Raw genomic sequence first — 18,552 nt, forward strand, 5'->3', positions numbered from 1 at the left:
TATTTCTGTTTTGCTTCCAGTCATCTTTGCTTAATATAGTTGGTAATCTGTGAGGAAATACAGTACGCGTTGCCTGTATTTCCTAGTAGATGAATAGCTATGGTAACTGCAAAAAGAGGCTATTCAGATAGGTGATGAAGCCTGAAGATCTAATTTCCCTAAAAGCTAGCTTAGGCCAATTAAAATTAATAACCATTTCTCATAACTACTGCAGGAGAGAGTTGTGGATATTTCTGCATGACACTATACAGAGACATATTAAATTGCGTTAGAGCTCAAAACTGTTGGGAAACTGCTTATCTACAGTTCAGTGGTGCCACGCCCAAACTAATAAACCAAGATCTGGCACCAGTCGATGGTCAGCTCGGCGCTACCCTGCAGGACAGCTTTTGGCCAGTTTGAAGTACAGCTAGTGAGCTGAAGCTCACAGCAGCCAGGGAGGCAGCATGGCTCGCTGCTGGGCCACGCGGGCTAGCACAGACACAAAGAGATGGGATGCCCTTGGCTTCCACCACTACGGGACAAACTGCCTCCATTTCGGGTCATGCCATATGAGTAACAAGTTGGTTTGACATAAAGAACCAGTAATGCCTTGCAAAAACTCCCTGCATAATAGGTAATAGCACAGTTTATTGAAGTCCAGGGATTAGCGTTGTAGAGAATAAGAAGTTTGAAGGCTTTAGTTCAAAATTGCAGGAGTCTAAGCAAAAAAGCGAAGACAAAAGATGATGGATAGAGGCTGCTCAAACAGAGGACATAATTCTAAAGAATTGACAAATCAAATTGACCACCTGGAAAAATGCTCAGAGGAGAAATGCCAGGTTGTTATGGCTTCCTACCAACAGAAGAGACGGAGGTATTTTTTTCACGGTGGGTTATGATGGAGCAGGGTCTGGGAAATATTGAACTCCTCCGGCACGTTGTGTCACTGGGAAAACCGGTGACACCGTTCTTTGAATCTCAAAGAATGTGAAACTCCTGGGTGACAGAAATAGATTGTCACAGAGATGTTTAGCCCTAAAGGTTCAAAATCACTGAAATTTAGCAAAAGATATAGAAATAAACTGGTTGCTGTCATTGTGCTCAGGACTCCAGACTAATTTTTCAAATAAGAATAAAATAGTGGTAAGAGTGTGCCATAGTAAATTATCTGTAAATCAGCTAAAGGCCTTTTTTCTTCTGATGGATGTGTATTTTGCAAATTAACATGTTTATACCCAAATGGCACATTATTTGCTTTTGCATTATCTTTTCTAATGGAAACCTTTATTTGTCTTTTTCATTTTTTTTCTTAAGGTGATTGAGTTTTAGAAGTATGTGTAGTGATACAGATATTAATATGCATTATTGTAATTGGCTGTAATTAATCCATAATTGTACCTTTTTAACTGGGATGGCAACTACAGGGGCTTCAGTTTCTAAATTATATAGGAATAATTCTTCCTATATGTGATTTAGGTTTTATGCCTGGAAGATGTACTGGGATTAAAGAATAATTTGAGCGGATAGGAAGAGGCAGGAGTCCATTTCAGCCTGAATTATCTAATGATGCTCTGATCCTATGAACTGTTTTGGAACAAAGGTCAAAGATGAATTGGCTCAAGCTCTCTTAGCCAGCAAACACCTACATTGTGCTTCCTGGGAAGATGTATATGGGTGGAATTTTGGTTGGGTTTGGAGTAGGGTTTATTTTGTTTTGATTGAGCTGTTCTGGAACAAGCGTTTATTGCTTTTTATTCATTGAGTGTCTACAGATCTGTTGAACAAAGGTTTTTACCAGTGTCCTTAGTTGATGTTGGCATAGTTGAATATTACAGCAGAAAAACTGTGTCACACCATATGTTTTCCTGAGATGCTTGATTTATCTATCAACCAAAAAAAAATAAATCCCTTTTTTTTAGTAGTAGCTGAACAGACAAAAGAAAGTGCCATTAGCATGTTATGCCCCTTTGAGTAATGGATAAAAATAAATTTGTAAATGACATTTACCCAAACGTGACATAATGATGAAAATTCAGGAATTATATAGTGGGCATCCAGTGTCCCGTTGAAACTTGAATCCTGAATTGAATCCTTTGCATTCTTGAAGTACTGAAAGAAACAAAGATCATTGAAATGGTATACAGCAAAGGATTAAAATCACTAGGGTTTGTCAGTCTTGTTACTTTTAACATATTTTGCTAACATTAAATTTATAAAGATATATGAAAGAAATTGGGTTTGGTGGTTGTTGCTTGGAATAGGATTAGGAATTAAAAGAATATTTATTCATTGGTAAAATAGCAAGGAGACAATCAACTAGTTGCAGTGTTTCAAGCAAGAATCAGTTGCAATTCTTCCTTTGGAAACCTTTCTGGTAGTCTTTTTCTCTTTGTAGTTCCTAAAGGGATTTTTTTTTTTTTCCCTTCCCACAATCCTTCCCTGTCTCTCTGGATTTTCTTCTGCTTAAAGTCAGCTGGGAACATAATGTACTTGCCTGTTGTTCCTCCTATTTCCTTACTTTGAAGATAACTTCCTCTAAAACTTGCTTCAGGATTTCTTGAAGGATGAGATAGAGACACTAATATAGCTTTTTCCCCTTTTTGGCCTTCCTGGTGTTGAAGTACTGGGAATTGCTTATGCTCAAAGTTTGGTGTGTGTCCAGTGGTGATGTGCGGTTACTCCAAAAACAGAAGGAAAAAACAAGTTTGAATATGTTTATAAAAGGTAATTATCATCACAGAGGAAGAAGACAATGATGCAGTAAGCTATCTGAATGACTTGGCATGGAGTCAATTTTTAATCTACTTTGTTGTGCTTTTGAAAGCATTTATTTTGTCTCCTGCTTACTTCCCTTGCCCTGTTCATCTCTTTCATAAGCATCTTCCATGCTGATTCCTGCTTCCAGGAGGATGTGCTCAGGGGAGCAGGAGCACAGGGGAACTAGAGATTCCTGGGACTGGTGACAGGCTGAGATAACCGGGCTGAAGATGTTAGCAGCAGAAAATTAGGAATGCCTTTCTAGTAAGCACAGGTGCTGAGACCTTCCAATGCTACGATGAAGCCGGTGGGTCCCATTTCTAATCTAGGAGTTGATGGCAGTTTACTGGGGCTCAGGAGGTAATTACTGACTGAAGAGAGGAGGAGGATGGGGCTGAAGGTGGTGGCGATGGGGCCTGCTCCGGCAGCGCACCGCCAGTCACCGGGCTGCCTGAGAGGAATAGAAAAGCTACTTTCTCAGTCTCTGACCAGAATGCATGATAAGGCTTGATGTCAAAAAGGGCAAGATTGGGCTCACAGCAATTATGGCAGAGGCATACTGGTTTCCTTGACAACCGGATTGAGGATTCTTTGTGATTTATTATTTACCACTTCAAACTCTCATTCTCTGATTTAATTAGGGAGAGGGATTTCCATAAGTCCCCTCCCTTCCAAATTTGAATACCCCCACACTATTGTTGTGCCCAGCTACACCTATCCCGAATTGATGTTGCTCTAAACCAGCTACAAATGAGGCTCTGGCATTCAGCGTTTTGAATTTCAGGCAGGTCGCTCAGACAGCAGTTAACTGAAATTCAGTGGGTATTATGTTGGGCGATGACTTGTTAATCTGCACTTACTAGCAGGGATAATAGACATCTGCACTCACCACCTCCCCTTCCACCCTCTCCAGCCTCCCCCCCTCCCAGTTTTTCAAAGGCGAGGGATTGCAACAAGTGATACTTCTCAATTGTCCTTAGAGCTATGGGAAAGATAAAGTAGTATCTGCAAGTGCCAGCTTCCCTTGTTTGGGCAATTCACGTTATTTTCTCCTTGAAAGCTTTATTAGCAATACATCAGCCACTGTTGTGTAAACAGAGTGTATTTTGATACTTGGAAGGTTTTTTACTACTACCAGTTGGATAGCTATTTGAAACAAAAATCCTCTCCTGAAATGTGGCTGGAGATGGGAAGTACAGTTAGTCTGCTCTAACTTCACATGTATTTCAAATACGTATTTCCCACGTTTATTGAATTGTGATCTACAGGGCCTGTTCTAAATTCAGTAATTCAGAATAGAATTTTGAACACAATAATATATATAATAGAGATTTTTATTCAAATGTCATTGGCAAATCTGTGTCATTATATATCAAGACTGAAATTGGGTCCTCCAAAGGGCATTTTTTCTTAAAGTACTTTCGTGGGTTGCATATTTTTTATTTCGTATTCAGCATGAGATGTCTGCTGCATTTAATAAAATAAAATGAAGGTCACAGAAGATCACTAGCTTTCCCATAATGTGTCCCAGTAGATGACTGGAAAAAAGGTAGTGATTGAAATGGGTTGAGCATCCTCCATGCAGGCCATACAGAAATTTTGTGTCACTTTTTAATTATAGGGAGGAGTTTTAGTTTTATTTGTGTTTATTTTACTACATATAGTCTTTGAGCTGTGCCACCCCAGTTTTAATTTCAAATGTTTATACAGATTTTGTCATCTTTACCGCAGGGAGTTCCTGAAGTGAGTCAATAGGTGTTGTGTTGCTCTTCCCTTGGTGGGCTGAACGTGAAGCTCATCGAGTCCATAAAAAGACTTACAGTGACCTCAACACTCTTGTGTCAGGTCCTAGCTCACTAATGCACTAGTGTCCCATTAGGCTCTTGAGGGAAACTGGCTGCTGAAGACGCTTCTTTAAAATGGGGTAGAATAATGAAGCTCATTAATGCATTTTTCATTAGAACAAGAATATTGAGTGTCCAGGTTAAATTCTAAGGAATCTATCCTGCACTCATTGAGGTTAATGACAAAGCTCCCAGTGACATTAGTGATGCAGAATGAGAACTTAATTGGGGTAATTAAGATTCTGCTTACCTAAAATTCCCTGTTATTTTCAAGTAGATAAAATATTGCAAAATTACTACTATGAAGAGTTTATCATACTGGATTTCAACACATCGTTCAAAGATGACAGCATTTCAGTGGGAAATATTTCTGTATTTTGCATTTGATTTGTAAAGTACCATTGTAGTCTTCTAGAGGTGAAATATAGGGTTCTGTTTGGTTTCGTAGTTCAAACATTGTCTTTATTGTGTATTTAAGGATAACATAGGCCATACATTGCTGAAACCAGTTAAGGATATGGACTTCAAATTCATCAGTGGCAGAGATGCAAAAGGCACTGCAGTACTACCGCAGGACTGAATAAGTTGCAGAGAATAGTTTGATTAAATACAGCTTGTTTTGTGGCAGCACAGACTTACTAAAATCGTTATTTGTACCGAAAGAAATGCAGCTTCCTTGCGAAGCAGAATAGATAGGATATCCAGCTTTAGTGCCTTCCTTCCAGGGAGTTTAAAGCCTCCATTATAAATGATTATGTCAGGATGCCTAATTTAAATAGTTACCCTAACACCTGCTCGTTCCTGCCTCCTTTGGACACCCCTAACCTTCTCCTTCCCTCCTTGGCATCCCCGGAAGATTAACAACTCCCTCCTCAATTACGCTGCCATAACGGCTGCTTTGATCACGCTCTGAGCTCGCTCTGGAAATCATCTTGATTAATAAAACTCACCGCCGCTGAAGAAACAGCAACGTGAGCGGGTGGCCGAGCGGAGGGGCTCAGTGGGTGCGAGCGGCGGCCGGCCAGCGGGCAAGGCTGGGCGGCAAACGCTGCGGGACCCGCGGCTGCGGGGATGGAGGTAGCCCCCGTGCCCCCTCCCTCCCTCCCTCCCGACTCGGCCGTCAGAGCAGGAGCCGTCCCCTCTGACTTGCAGAAGCTGTCCGCCTGTTTGTACACCTAAATAATGTATCAGGAGAACACGGCGCTTTCGGTAGGAAAGTGTCGTTTTAGGTGGTGTGGAAAAAAGTGGAGCAATTAGATCTTTTATACTTCACAGCTGCCTCCTCCTGAAATACTTGCTTGAGGTACATAGGGAAAGAGCTCTTTAAAAGAAAACTGTGACCTGGTACAGTGAGGCACTATGTAAAATGCATTAATTAGTGAGGAAACTACCCTACCTTCCACAGCCGTAGTACCGGGACAGTACTTCTGTCCTGCTGGGTATTGAGCTTTTACTTGAGCACCTAATGATGATTTTTTTTCCCTGGTCTGGTGTGGAGTTTTCCTTGTCCTTTCCTTTATTGTTGGTTGTATTAAGATCAATGAACAAGTTTGGAAGCACAGTCTTTTAGCTATTAGATGTGTGCTTCTAAATAGATGTAATTAGCAAATGCAAAGTTTTCCTTTCTGTGTTGTGTTACAGTGTGTATTCATCCCTTTTGTTACTTTCTAATGTAAATAGCATTAATTATGGAACTCTTATCACATAATTATGGAAAATTGTTTACTTTATGTCTTCGTACTCAGAGAGAGATTTCAGGGATCCTGATTTTTCATTTATTTCATTTGAGCACTCATTAACTGGTTCTCTAAAAGCTGAGCGCATTCTTGCATCCACATTGTGACAGTTGGGAGGGGGGGTGTGTAACAAATTGCAGGATTAAAAACCAGAATCCAAATTCAGAAGCCCTGAATTTGAATCCAGGTGGAGTTTAGCTATCCAGTCACTTTATCTCCCTTGTCTTCTGTGTTTGCAGTAAGGCATATGGATATGCAGTTCCTTCATAGGTGATTAACAGCAGTTTGACAGAGTGGCAGAGGTGCATATTTCCTTTATTTACTCTGGAAGCGTGTCCATTCTTACTCCCTGGGAACACGGTAGAACAGCATATATTCCTTAGGACTTTTAAGATTACCTATTTATTTATAAACAGTTACATAGTTTTCCTTTCTTCGAGCAATTTATTATCAGAGGACGCTCTCAAGTATCTATGTAGGATTATTCCATGATTCCCGGCGTGTGCCAGAACCTTTGGTTTGTTGTAAAAGCTATGTATGGTATATCCCTCTCCTCTCTATAATAGTCTTTTAGAAATCCACAAATATTTCATAGAAGGTAAGGTCAGGAAGAAAGCCTTTTACTCTGACAGGCATTTTCCAAGATTGCTTGCTACTCTTGTCTCATATCTGTTTGTGGGAATATTTGAAGTGACGGCACATTTACCTTAAAGTACATTCATCACATTGCTCTTCTCCTTGTTTTCAAAAGTATGACTGTGTATTTTGGTTTAGCAGTTTCATCTTCAGGATCTTGAGCCTTTATGTTTCTTCTTTCTACTGGAGAGTCCTCAGAAATGTTTCAGAAGCTATACTGAACAAGAAGGGGGATTGCCGTGCTATTTGCCTACTTATAAGCACTCTTTAAGTGGCTTGCCATCATTAAAATTAACCACATAACTTTTCCACTGTAAATTACACTGTGACAATTGACTCCACCCCATCATTTTATTGAAAGAAGCGAGTATATGAACTCTTACATTGTCGCTTGATTCCATTTCCAGTGTATATATATTTCTGTTTGCAAACAAGAAGACTCCCCCTTCGTAATTTTACAACTGTGATCTCAAATATTACCATGTGGTAGCAATTGTACAATATTTTTAACTAATTTTTTAGCACTAGGCTCATATTTGATATTTTAAACTCTGGCACTTGTAGAATAACATTTTCTCTAAAATGAGCCAGGATTACCAGGCTCCAGTTCCTACACTTTAGCGAGATTAAATGTTTTGCTTTCTTAAAATGGGTTAGAGTATAACCCGTTTAAGAATGTGATGTACACAGCACACCAAGGGTTATTATTGGCAACCAGCATGTCATCTGCTGGAGTGATTTAACTTTCACCAGTGCACATATTCCCAAAGAAATGATACATCTCTGCATGGTTTCTATCAGCCTCTGAGGTGACAAGGCTTTGGGTTTCTTAAAGATGTGAACAAAGGCGTGTTTCTTTTGTCAGTGGTTCACTCTGAATACTGCTGATGGAAATCATACTTCTTTCCTCTTCCTCTGCCCCTCCTCAATGCATGGTTTGCAATCAAAAATGATTGAGATAACTGGAAGTATAAATTGTTGTCAAAAATATTTTTATAGAAAATAAAAGAATATTTATCTTTATTCTGCTACCAGCATCCTGTGCAGAGGAAATAATTCAACGGGAAATCCTGTTGACACAACATTTCTGACACATCAGCCTTTGTATGTCTTACCTCCCTGCTTCAGAGGTTGTTTCTGATTCAGAAGCTTCTCCTTCCTGACAGGTGGTGTGCTCAGAGAGTTCACAGTTGGTAAACTGGAGATAACCTCCAGGAGGGGGATTTACAGAAACCATGGGACTTATTTGCCTTGAGAAATTTTGAAGATGCAATGTATTTAATGGCAAGAAAGAAAAGGGTAGAGTGCTTTCTGCAAGCTGGCGGAGGATCAAGTGTGTGTGATGTGAAGGAAAAAAGGAAGGAGATTCTTGCAGCCTGAGAACAGACATCTGGCTGGCAAAAGAAAAGAAATATCATTGACAGATGAATACTGTTTCAAACTGGGATAATTTTAGATCAAGAGGGCAAAGTTTTGCTCTCATGCATACAGCTCCCACTGAAAGGGATGGGAAAGGTGCATGCATATGAGAATAAAACTTGGTTCTAAGTGAGAACTGAACAACATGCATATTTTTACACTAGATATTTAGACTTTCATGTTTAGATCACATGGTTTCCATCTGCCATATGTAGACATTGCTAAAACGCTGCCAGGAACCAGGCTCTGGTTTGGTGACTTTCATTAAAGGAATTAGTGGTTTCTATCCAGTTTCAGTGTGGCTGGATTCAAAGTGCAGAAGCCCATTTTCACAGTTTAGCATTAATTAGCACTCCTGTGGCAGCCTCAGCAGGGAGGTGAAGGATTAAATGGGCATGAAGACCAGACTATCTCTTTTCCCATAGCAGCGATTCCTCCAAAATAGGGTTGAGACATGAAGGACTAATGTGGGGATGGGTGCATGGCTGCTGCCTGGGCTGCTCCTTTCCCGGATGATTGAAGGACTTCGGTCTGCAGGTCTGTCAATGTAGCACTCTTTTCCCTCTTGCTATTTAAAAAAAACCAAAACACAAATCCCAACAAAAATACAATCCAAAAAACCACCTTAATTCTGCTACCTTGGAGAGACATTTTCTCACCCCTCTGAATGAGAGGTGAGAGCTGTTTAGGAGAATTTAAATGAGATCCTTGCCCGCCGTACACAGGAAGGATCGTCGCTGTTACTTAAAAAGGCTGAGATGCTGCTGCTCACTTTAGGTTTTGCTGAATCATTCAACAAGGTGCAGAAAGCAGGTAAGCCCTGACTCTTTTTTTGCTGAAGAGAGCCTCACAGGGATGTTTTTGAGAATTGCATGGAGACTGGAAAACGTAAAAGGAAAATTGTAATAAGTTTCAGTGAACCTGGAAGGCAGGACCCGTCCTGGTGTGAGTCAGAGGGTGTAACTCAGGCTTCTGTCCTGAATTTCATTAATCAGACATACTGTGCTTTATGTTGATGTACACTGAATATTAAGTATATAATTACAGAAAACTACTTACTGTTGTAATTCTTCTGCTCACACTGAATATTGAAAAACACTGCAATTTGACAAACATTTTTGAAAATTAATTTTTTTTACGACTAAATCGTGATCTAATAAAATATAAGTTACTGATAAAAAAACAACATTAGTTACTTGTGATTTCTAATTTTTTTAAATACCAATTCATATTGCTATTTTTGAAGAGACAGGCTTCCAGATTTTAGTCTGTGAAAGTGAAGTCTAGAAACCAATGTTAAAAAAACCCCTCACAGCTAATTTATTCAATGAAATAGATGCCTTGTCTCAGCGTAATTTATATGCACTTTTAAATGGTCAAGTCTGTTCTTAACGATTTTGGGCCTCTTTGTTAAAGTTCAAATAATGAACATACTTTTATGTACCTTGTTTTGAGTTAATCCCATTGTGTGAATTAATTTAAAAAAAAAGACAAAGATGTCTCTTAGAAGAAAAACAGATTTCCTTCACTAAATAATCCTTTTTCTCTACGTGTCCCCTCCTTCCAGCTTCTTAAATGAAAATAATAAGTATATACTTAAAATGGCAGAGAATACAGCTGGAGGAGGATATTTTTCAAATGATCGCTTCCTGCCTAATTTTACCCCGACTGAACAGTGGGGTTTTGTCTGCCGGGCTGCAGGGCGGGCTGGCTCTGCGCTGGCTGCTGGGTTTCCCTGAAAGAAGAGCTGAGTGCTGTGAACTCCAGACCTCTGTGCAGTATCAGAAGCTCTTACTGTGCCAATGTAATCTTTTAATAGACATGCTTGCCAGAATGACTTTTTTCCTTCAAAGATAGAATTAGAAAGCACAGTTGTCATTTAAATTGCCTCTATCTTTGCAGTAGTTGGAACTGATCTGTTGACCAGGATTGGGTAATTTAAAAGCTGTTTAACAAAATAACATGCTTGTCTGTGTGAAATATATACGGTACTGAGAGATGGGGAGGAAAGTCTCCCTTGACGGAGTTGGTGGGATTCTTTAGAAACTGCAGGATGCTGAGGCTTTTCTGTGGAATTATAAAAGCTTTGCAGAGCCCATGTTGAGCATTTGCATGATTTTCAGATGGCGAAGTATGTTCAGCTGTCTCTGTGCACCCTCCGTGTGTGCACGTACACACTTCCCTGGGAGAGGGAGACGATTCTCAGCACAGTTTTCGTCGGGCTTTGCGTTTGTTGAACATATATTATTGAAATGCTGCCCGAGATGCATCACTTCATTTTGTGTAGAACTTGAATCATCATGTTGCATGATTTGGTAAAATAAAAGAGATTGTGAAAGAGACAACTGTAAACATTCTGTTTGAAAAGATGTGCTCTTTTCAAAAGACCTTTCTGTTAGAGCCAAATAACACAAGAAGCAATATTTCCTTGCTCGCAGAGACATATATATTTATTTTTGCAAAGATTTGTTTTGGATTCTCAGTTCTTCCAGTATCTGCATTCTTTGAAATAATTTTATATTTCCATGTTGACTTTCTCTGTGCTTTAAGTTTTAATCAAAGGTTCCTTGCTTCTGATGTTGAGGAGTACTGATGTTAGCCTGTTTACATTCCACTGTTTTTCCTCTGGATGGGGTGAACATTCAAATGTGGTGGTGCCTTTTTGCTTTTATCTACGAAACTTAGCACACTCTCATATTATTGACAGCTCAAAAAGATGGTAAGCTAGTGGGCAGGATGCTGTGAATTATTAACTTTTCTTTGCACTTTGACAAATTTAGGTTGTCTTTCTAAAGACAAATCATTTCTTACAAAGGAACCAACACTGTAAATAAAGCATTGCAAACTTATATAAAACAGTCTTTAGCCAAATGTGAATTTAGCATATTTCTGAAACACGATTCTGAGTTGCATTTCTTTCATAGGTCTTGTAATTTTTCCTTTCATAGACTGAAGTGTAAGAGGAAAGATTTTTGTTTGGGATTTAGTTTTTTTTTTCTTTGTGTTTTTCTGCATAGATTGATCAACAAAGCATTAAAGATTGTATACTAAGACTGAAAATCCCCTCTACCTTTTTTTCTTAGAAATGCGATTTCACAAAAGCAGTTTATTTTGTTCTTTCAGGGAAGAGCCTGCACTCAACTAATTTATGAGCAGATAGAACATGCAGGAAACATATGTTTGCCAGGAAGCTTTTCTGTAATCAAAATGGTCAGCAGGACAGAAACCACACTCTTTTCCTCATTAGATATTAATCTTCTTCCATTTAAAAAAAAAAATAACGCGACACTGATTAATATATACAAATGCGAATGAATCAGAGACGGCATATGCTGCATTTGATAATAGATGCTTACTTGAGTTAATGTTTAGGTTGTGCTGGAAGTCCCAGCCCTGGCACCAGAAAGGTCTGTGCCATCGGGAAGCACTTTGGGTTCTTGGGCGGCAGACAGCAAGGGTGGCGTGGTCCATAGCACAGTTTGCCTTGAAGCAATTAGCAGGGAGACTGAGGAATGTGGATTTCAACTGCAGGAGGACAGCCAAACAAAATAGGTTTATGCAAGGTACAGTAAGGCAAGCAGCAGGTTGAACACAAGTTGGTTAGAAAGTATTCAAAATATTCATGAGCAATTGCATTGGAGATAAAAAAGTTAACCGGTGACAACAGTAATTATTGACAGGGCCACATACTTACATCTTAAAAGCTCTGGAATGATGCAGAACCAGGCAGTAGCATCCAGATGCCGGTTGCTCAGACTTCCATCCTGTGGCAGTGCATCTGTTTATCGGGAATTATCTCCTGAATGTAAATGAATTTCATTCCTAAGTCATTGCACCTGTTGCCAAGAGGTATTTATTCCAATCACTTGCCTAAAGCGCAGGGAGTTATTGCTTGACATTTTATAGGTCCAAAAAAAGCTGTCGTTTCAAAATCATTTGTTCAGAGAGGAGAAAATGGAGCAAAACAGTTCATTTTACCCTAAGCACTGCTATTTGGCAGTATTCACATTTGCACGGCACAAAGCTGCAATATTGATTTTTCGCTCACAGGGCCTCCCACTAGTTCTTTCTTCGATTGTCAGGGTTGCAAGATGGATTGAATTACACTTTGCTTGTTGATATGCTTATTTTTTTCTTTGTTGATCGGAAAAGATTACAAATAAAGCTTCAGAATAAAGATCACAGGAGCTTCGTTAGTGGACTTTAAATTTATTTATTTCATTTAGTTAAAATTCTTTCTGCACCACGGAAATCCCTTAGAGCAGTCTCCCCACCTAACGCATGCTGCATTTTTTTGCTTTATTGCTTGCTGCTTTTGCAATGTAGCACCTATGTTACAATCTCAGGTGTGTCCTCTGTTGCCTGTGAAGTGATCTAATGTTGCTCTAGTATTTTTAATGTTTGTCCTAATACAGAACTTCTCATGGATGCCTGCAGGGGGAAAAAATGCAGGATAAAACACATTCGTAGTACTTACAGCAGTTGCCATATGAAATAAGAATTGCAGGCAGCTGATCTCTGTAACAAACCGCGGAGGTCTTGTATTTGGATTGAAGGTATTTCCTAGCAGAAGTGGAGGCTATGCTGCAGGGTCTGCAGGAAGGTCCAGTGCTTGTCGAAGGTAGCTTGGTGTGGCTTTGTCAGCCCTGGCCCCACAATGACCCGTACTCCTGAGCCCGCTGCTGCGTGCGCAGCCCCCACGCCTCCGTGGCCGTACCCTCCCCACTCTGCCCTTCTGCAAAAATCCCCTTTGGGTAAGCAAAGCCGCTGGTCCCCTCCTTGCCAATAGAAAGCTAAAAGTGGGGCTGTGCATCCGTGTGACAGCACGTGTGGGGCTCCCATGGGAGGTAGGGAAGGAGGGAGGGGGTGGCCGGACACCCCGAGCCAGGCCGTGCCGAGTGCAGGAGGTACAGGCACCATTGCCACCAGCCAGAGAGATGGGCTTGATGTGGAAAGCATTAAATTTGACAGGAGCGGTAGGATGTAGGAATGACAGTCACTAGCAGCGTTATATTTTGTCCCGCTACAGATGTCGTGATGGTAATTAATCAAAGAAGCTGCTGTATGCGTGCGTGGTGGGGGCTTTGTGCGTACCCCTCTCTGTGCCCATTTCACGCCCTCACTGAGCCGTGAGCAGCTTCTGTCTTCCTTGTATTAATTTACTGCATGGGAGGAACACGTAGGGCGTTAATGTGATGGATTCGTGTTTTCACTCTTTCCAGCTTTCAGCTCATGATACTTCAGCAAGCCTCTAATAATAGTGTTTGCTATTGCACATGGTGTGCGCAGCCAAACCGCCGGCCGGGAGTGAATTTGAGATAGAACCGTGGTGCTTTCCACAGCAGCATGGCTGCTTCCCTTGTGAACCAACACTGAAACATACTGCAGAGTAACGGTACCGCTGTCATATAGGAGATGGTTCCACAAAATGTAAAAGTAAAAACAGCCCCTTGTTCCCAGGGTGAATTCCCGCCCAGCCGAAGAGCTGGTCCTCTGGGACCTCATGGGTTCTTCTGCAGTAGAGGGAGGTTAGAGCCAGCCCAACTGCTTGCGTTACTTCACAAGTTGGACAAAAGCTGGTGGTGGTGCAAAGGGGGAGGCAGGAGCCTGCAGGTAGGGGAGGGGCGGCCAAGAAGATGGGCTCTGGCTGCCAGGGAGCCACATCCTGACGCTGGCGTGATCATTATCAACAGCTCTTTTTTGCAGTCCTAACATATAATCATCTTCATACAGTAGGAGTTTTAATCCACAGATCATTAATTCAGTAGAAAAAGTGACAGCCTCTGGTTCGTGTGAAAATTTACTATCAAGGGGTTATCTCAAGTTGCTCTTGATCTTTTTAGATCCTTGCTTCCTTGCCTCTTCTAACGCATCTTCCTTTTTAAGAAAAGTTTATTTTCTTTGCCTTCAAAACACTGTAGAGCTCCAACTTCCCATACTTACTAGCTGTTTCTCTTTGCTGTCACAACTTGTCTCCAGCAGCCTGCACTGAAATATTAATGGCCTACTGTATTAGGATGACTTTTTTTAAAAAATAGGAAATATCTGTGATTCTGTTGAAAATCTAGAAATTATTTACTATTTTAAAGAAATAGGTTTTTAACACTATCATGGTACCCAGCTTGTCTGCCAAAAAGCAGTAATGCACACATTTTGTAAGTAACAGAAGTGTTCTGTTTAGTAATAATACAGCAGCAGCTGTGTACAAGAAAGTGTAGTATACAGCTATAGATGTTTTTTGGTACATGTATTTTATTTTTTGTATAAAGAAGTATCTGTAAAAGATAAAACATCTGGATGAATATCTGGACCATTCTTTTGTTTCTAAAGCATGTGATACTGCTTCATTACTCATAGGGATGTTACCTATTCTTAGGAAAAAGCAGAAAAATGTTAAAAATTAGAATTCTCTGAAATACATATATAATTTTGGGAAGGGAGAGGGAGATTTTATACAGTACACCTCTGCAGTTTACTGTAATGATTAGTTATATACTTGTTCAAAATGTTATCTTGTCTGTCTAATTTTATGTAAAAGGTGCAGTAAGGAGCACTGAAGTTCAACTAGGTACAGTATTGGCATGTATATTAGATCTGGTGGCACAGATGTGTCTATGCTGGGGACATAAAATAGCTAAGCAAGAGAAACCAACTCTTCCTGAATAAATGAAGTTACAAATAAGGAAGAATGAAGTTGGAACTAAGACTTTGGTTTTGGTTTGTTTTTGTTTGTGGGGATTTTTTAAAATCACTTCTGCATTTGCGACTCCTGCCTGTTCTCCTCCTTCCCACTTTCAGACATGACCTGTCTGACTGTGCCCAAAGAGCGGAGAGAGAAGCAGTGAGAAAAGAGGTGGGAACAGGAACATGCATTGCAGCTGTGCAGACAGGTGCCATGATCTGCCCTGGCAACGGTTAGAAGAAGTGAAGAGGAATTTCCTCCTTTCCCAGATTAAAGACACAGCAGCAGTGGTGTAGGGATGTGACAGTTTAATGAAAGATGCCTCACTTAACATGCTGGCAGGTCAAACTGTTTAAAGGTGCACTTCCTTTAGCACACTGATGAGAGTTTGTGCCTATATGACAGAAAAAGAATAGTCCAATGCAATATATCCTTTAGGCTCAATCCCTTTTTTTTTCCTCTGTTTTTTAGGTTTCAGCCGAGCAGCATTACCATTTGGTTTGGTTAGGAGGGAGCTCTCCTGTGAAGGCTACTCCATTGACCTCCGGTGTCCAGGAAGCGATGTTATTATGATAGAAAGTGCTAACTATGGACGGACAGATGACAAGATTTGTGATGCTGACCCTTTCCAGATGGAGAATACAGAATGCTTCCTTCCAGACGCCTACAAAATTATGACACAGAGGTAAAAATATATATATGATTTTGAACACTAAAGAGAAAAAATGCCTGAATTAATGCAGTAAGAGGTATATACTGTAGGAGATTCTGAGTTGTAGTTGCCAGTTTGCTATTGAAGTAGTATTATTTCTATCTAGTAATATTAGAAGGAAATAAAACCTACCAGTTGCAATTAGAGAGCTTTTTAAAAAAATTCCACGAGCAAAAGCAGGAAGATAGCTGCAAGGAGAATGGAAAAAATCACTTATTTGGAGGTTCCCTGTCTTCTTGTCTTTTCGGTGGTCAAACAGCACTCAAAATGTGTCCAAATGGCTGCTGCAAAGTGACACATACCCTATGAATGCAGTAAATCATTACTGTAGTTCCCACCTGTAAAATGCATCCAATGGCAATACCATAATGATTAAATGCCAAGATGATTATATGTCATTATATATGTGTGTACAGAAGCATATATGCATATTAGCCCAAGTTACATTATGTCTTAGTGACAGTGATTGTCATTCAGAGAAGAAGGTGAGTCAGAAGAGCAGTAAATGTGTTTTCTATTAGAAGTGGTTTTAGTACAAAAAGTGCATCAGAACTAAGATTCACAGAAATTCCCTGCATATGGGCAGCAGTCACCCTAATACTGACAATTGTGGAAACGTCAGTACAAATCAGTCACTGACATTGTTACTGGCCTAAACTACGAGCCTGACAGGATTGGTGGGAAGTTTTCCTCCCAGTGCATTTTTCCTAGGGTGCAGAATCTGAACGAAAAGGGGATGGGAATAACCTGGGAGCTTATTGATGCCTGTACACAGATGTGTCAAATGAAACACGCGAGTTGTCCTGCATGCTGTGCTCCATTTACTGTGTTCTGTTTGAACAGTAAGATGTAGTCATGTCTTAAAAATAATCTTCCATTTTGATTTCCCCAATTCACTCAAGTTGTCGTAAGTCTGACTCTTACAATGTCTTATCATTTTCATGTGAATACATGGATGTTCCCTACTTCTGTAGTCAAATATTTGGGCTAGATCTCAGGCTTCAATTTCAAATGCTGGAGGTAAATTAAGGATATCAGGCCTTTTATTCTTGTTCTGTGTTCAACCTGTGACTTGTTCTGTGATCAGTAAGGGAAAGACTCCATCTCTACGCTAGTAAAAAGGTAATATAACTTCTTTAAATCGTGTTTGAATTATCTTTTTGTGGTTCTAGTTCGTTGTTGTTAATTAGATCAAGCCAGATTTCCATTGAGACTGCAGCAGCAGTGTCATCATCCTCTAATCTGTCAACTCCCTTTGAAACCACCTTCAATTGCTTTTGTAAATGTAGTGCCTCTCTGTAGACTTCCTTGTTGTGTAAAATGCATGTTGTGTTTTGATCAAAGTCCTCCTTATGTTCACTGCAAATATACAGATTAAGGTAGTCAGAGACAAATATAGAGGCACAATCTTGCTTAAAGTGACATCAAGCTGTTACTGGAAAGCTGAAATTTCAGTCCTCCCCTTTCAATTAATCAACTGTAAGTTTATGATAGCAGAGAGTATTTTTGAACTTCCCCAATCTTCCACTCTTCCCCTTTTTTCAACAGATTAAAATGAAGTCGTGATCGCGTGTGTGACATTGGTTCAGAATATCTATGCTCGGAGAGATTTTTGTTCTTTTTTGTTTTTTTTTTTGTCTGAACAAATGGCAAAGATCATTTGACACTTTGCTTTCTATTTTTGTCTGGCATTTATAGTAATTTGGAAGTTTGCTTTCTTACTTTTCTTTCTCAGATCTGTCAGTAAGTAGAAAAGCTGTCTCTTTTGCCTTGTTTAATCTTTTCTCAAAATTGCTCGATTTTTGCTATGTTGCAAGCATAATGTTGAAAATTTCTTATGAAATATTAGAACTTCTTTTATCTCATTTATAACTGCACTGGGGATCATAATTTTTTTTTTGTCTAAGGCAAACTGTTGTTCAGTACTCGGTGTATGTCCTTGGTGCGATAGCTAAAAGTATCACATCAGCTGTATTTTGATGGCAGCAATTACATAAAAAACAATCTCACTTGAAGGACTAACAGATTCATTGGTTCTCTCTCTTTTTTTTTTTTTTTTTAATTTTTTAAACTGACTGGGAGAAAACAGTCTGCCAGAACATTTGACCACAGGGAAAACTTCTCTTCGATACCTTTAGAAATAAGCAGCAATAGTTTCTACGTTGCTATTTAAAATCTAACAGTGTTTACTTGTAAGGACTGATGACATGTTTTTATCACTTCAGCCAGCAGTGTTTTTACCATTGCATTTGACCACTCAATTCAATTTAGACCTGCAGTTAAATGTAGTTCCACGGCAATTATTAAATACTCATCATTCATTTGCAACATTACTCCACAGCTTTTGCACAGCAACTACATTTAGTGCAGTGACAATGTGAAAACACTGGCTTAATGAGATCAATACTGTGAAATCTGAAGATTGAAAAATAAGATGAAGTTTCCAGTTTAACACAAAGCCATGTAATCATGTGCCCTGCTCTCCTTCCAGAGAATTTGAGATACTAGCCAGTATCTCAAACTTTGCGAGTGTCCACTGATGCATCAGCTCCTCTTTCTTAGAACAAGCTGCTACCTAATCTTTTCTCCCTCCCTTTTCTTCCTTTTGTGCAGTTCTCAAAAGGTTTTTAACTTAAAGCTTTCCTAGGAAGTCTGACTAGAACACTAATGACTTCATTGCTTTGCTTTTACCTTTGTAAAGTAGTTATTAAATTTTTAGTCCCTGATTGAAATTACGTCCCAATTATTCTAGAATAAAGTCTTTCAGATGTATTTAGATTCCAT

At 39.7% G+C, this 18,552-nt stretch overlaps 1 protein-coding gene across 17 annotated transcripts in view; it reads left to right on the forward strand.

Annotated features, from left to right (window-relative positions):
• The window catches only part of ADGRL2 (adhesion G protein-coupled receptor L2), a 182,980-nt gene that overhangs the window by 92,008 nt on the left and 72,420 nt on the right, over window positions 1-18,552 (forward strand). For all 17 annotated transcript variants that reach the window (XM_014939231.1, XM_014939232.1, XM_014939220.1 and 14 more), the window contains exon 3: window positions 15,528-15,741. In XM_014939231.1, the coding sequence (XP_014794717.1) occupies window positions 15,528-15,741 (214 nt within the window). The remainder of the gene's footprint in view (window positions 1-15,527; window positions 15,742-18,552) is intronic.

Source organism: Calidris pugnax, unplaced genomic scaffold (genome assembly GCF_001431845.1).
Source record: "Calidris pugnax isolate Ruff unplaced genomic scaffold, ASM143184v1 scaffold18, whole genome shotgun sequence".
NCBI classification, from domain to species: Eukaryota; Metazoa; Chordata; class Aves; order Charadriiformes; family Scolopacidae; genus Calidris; species Calidris pugnax.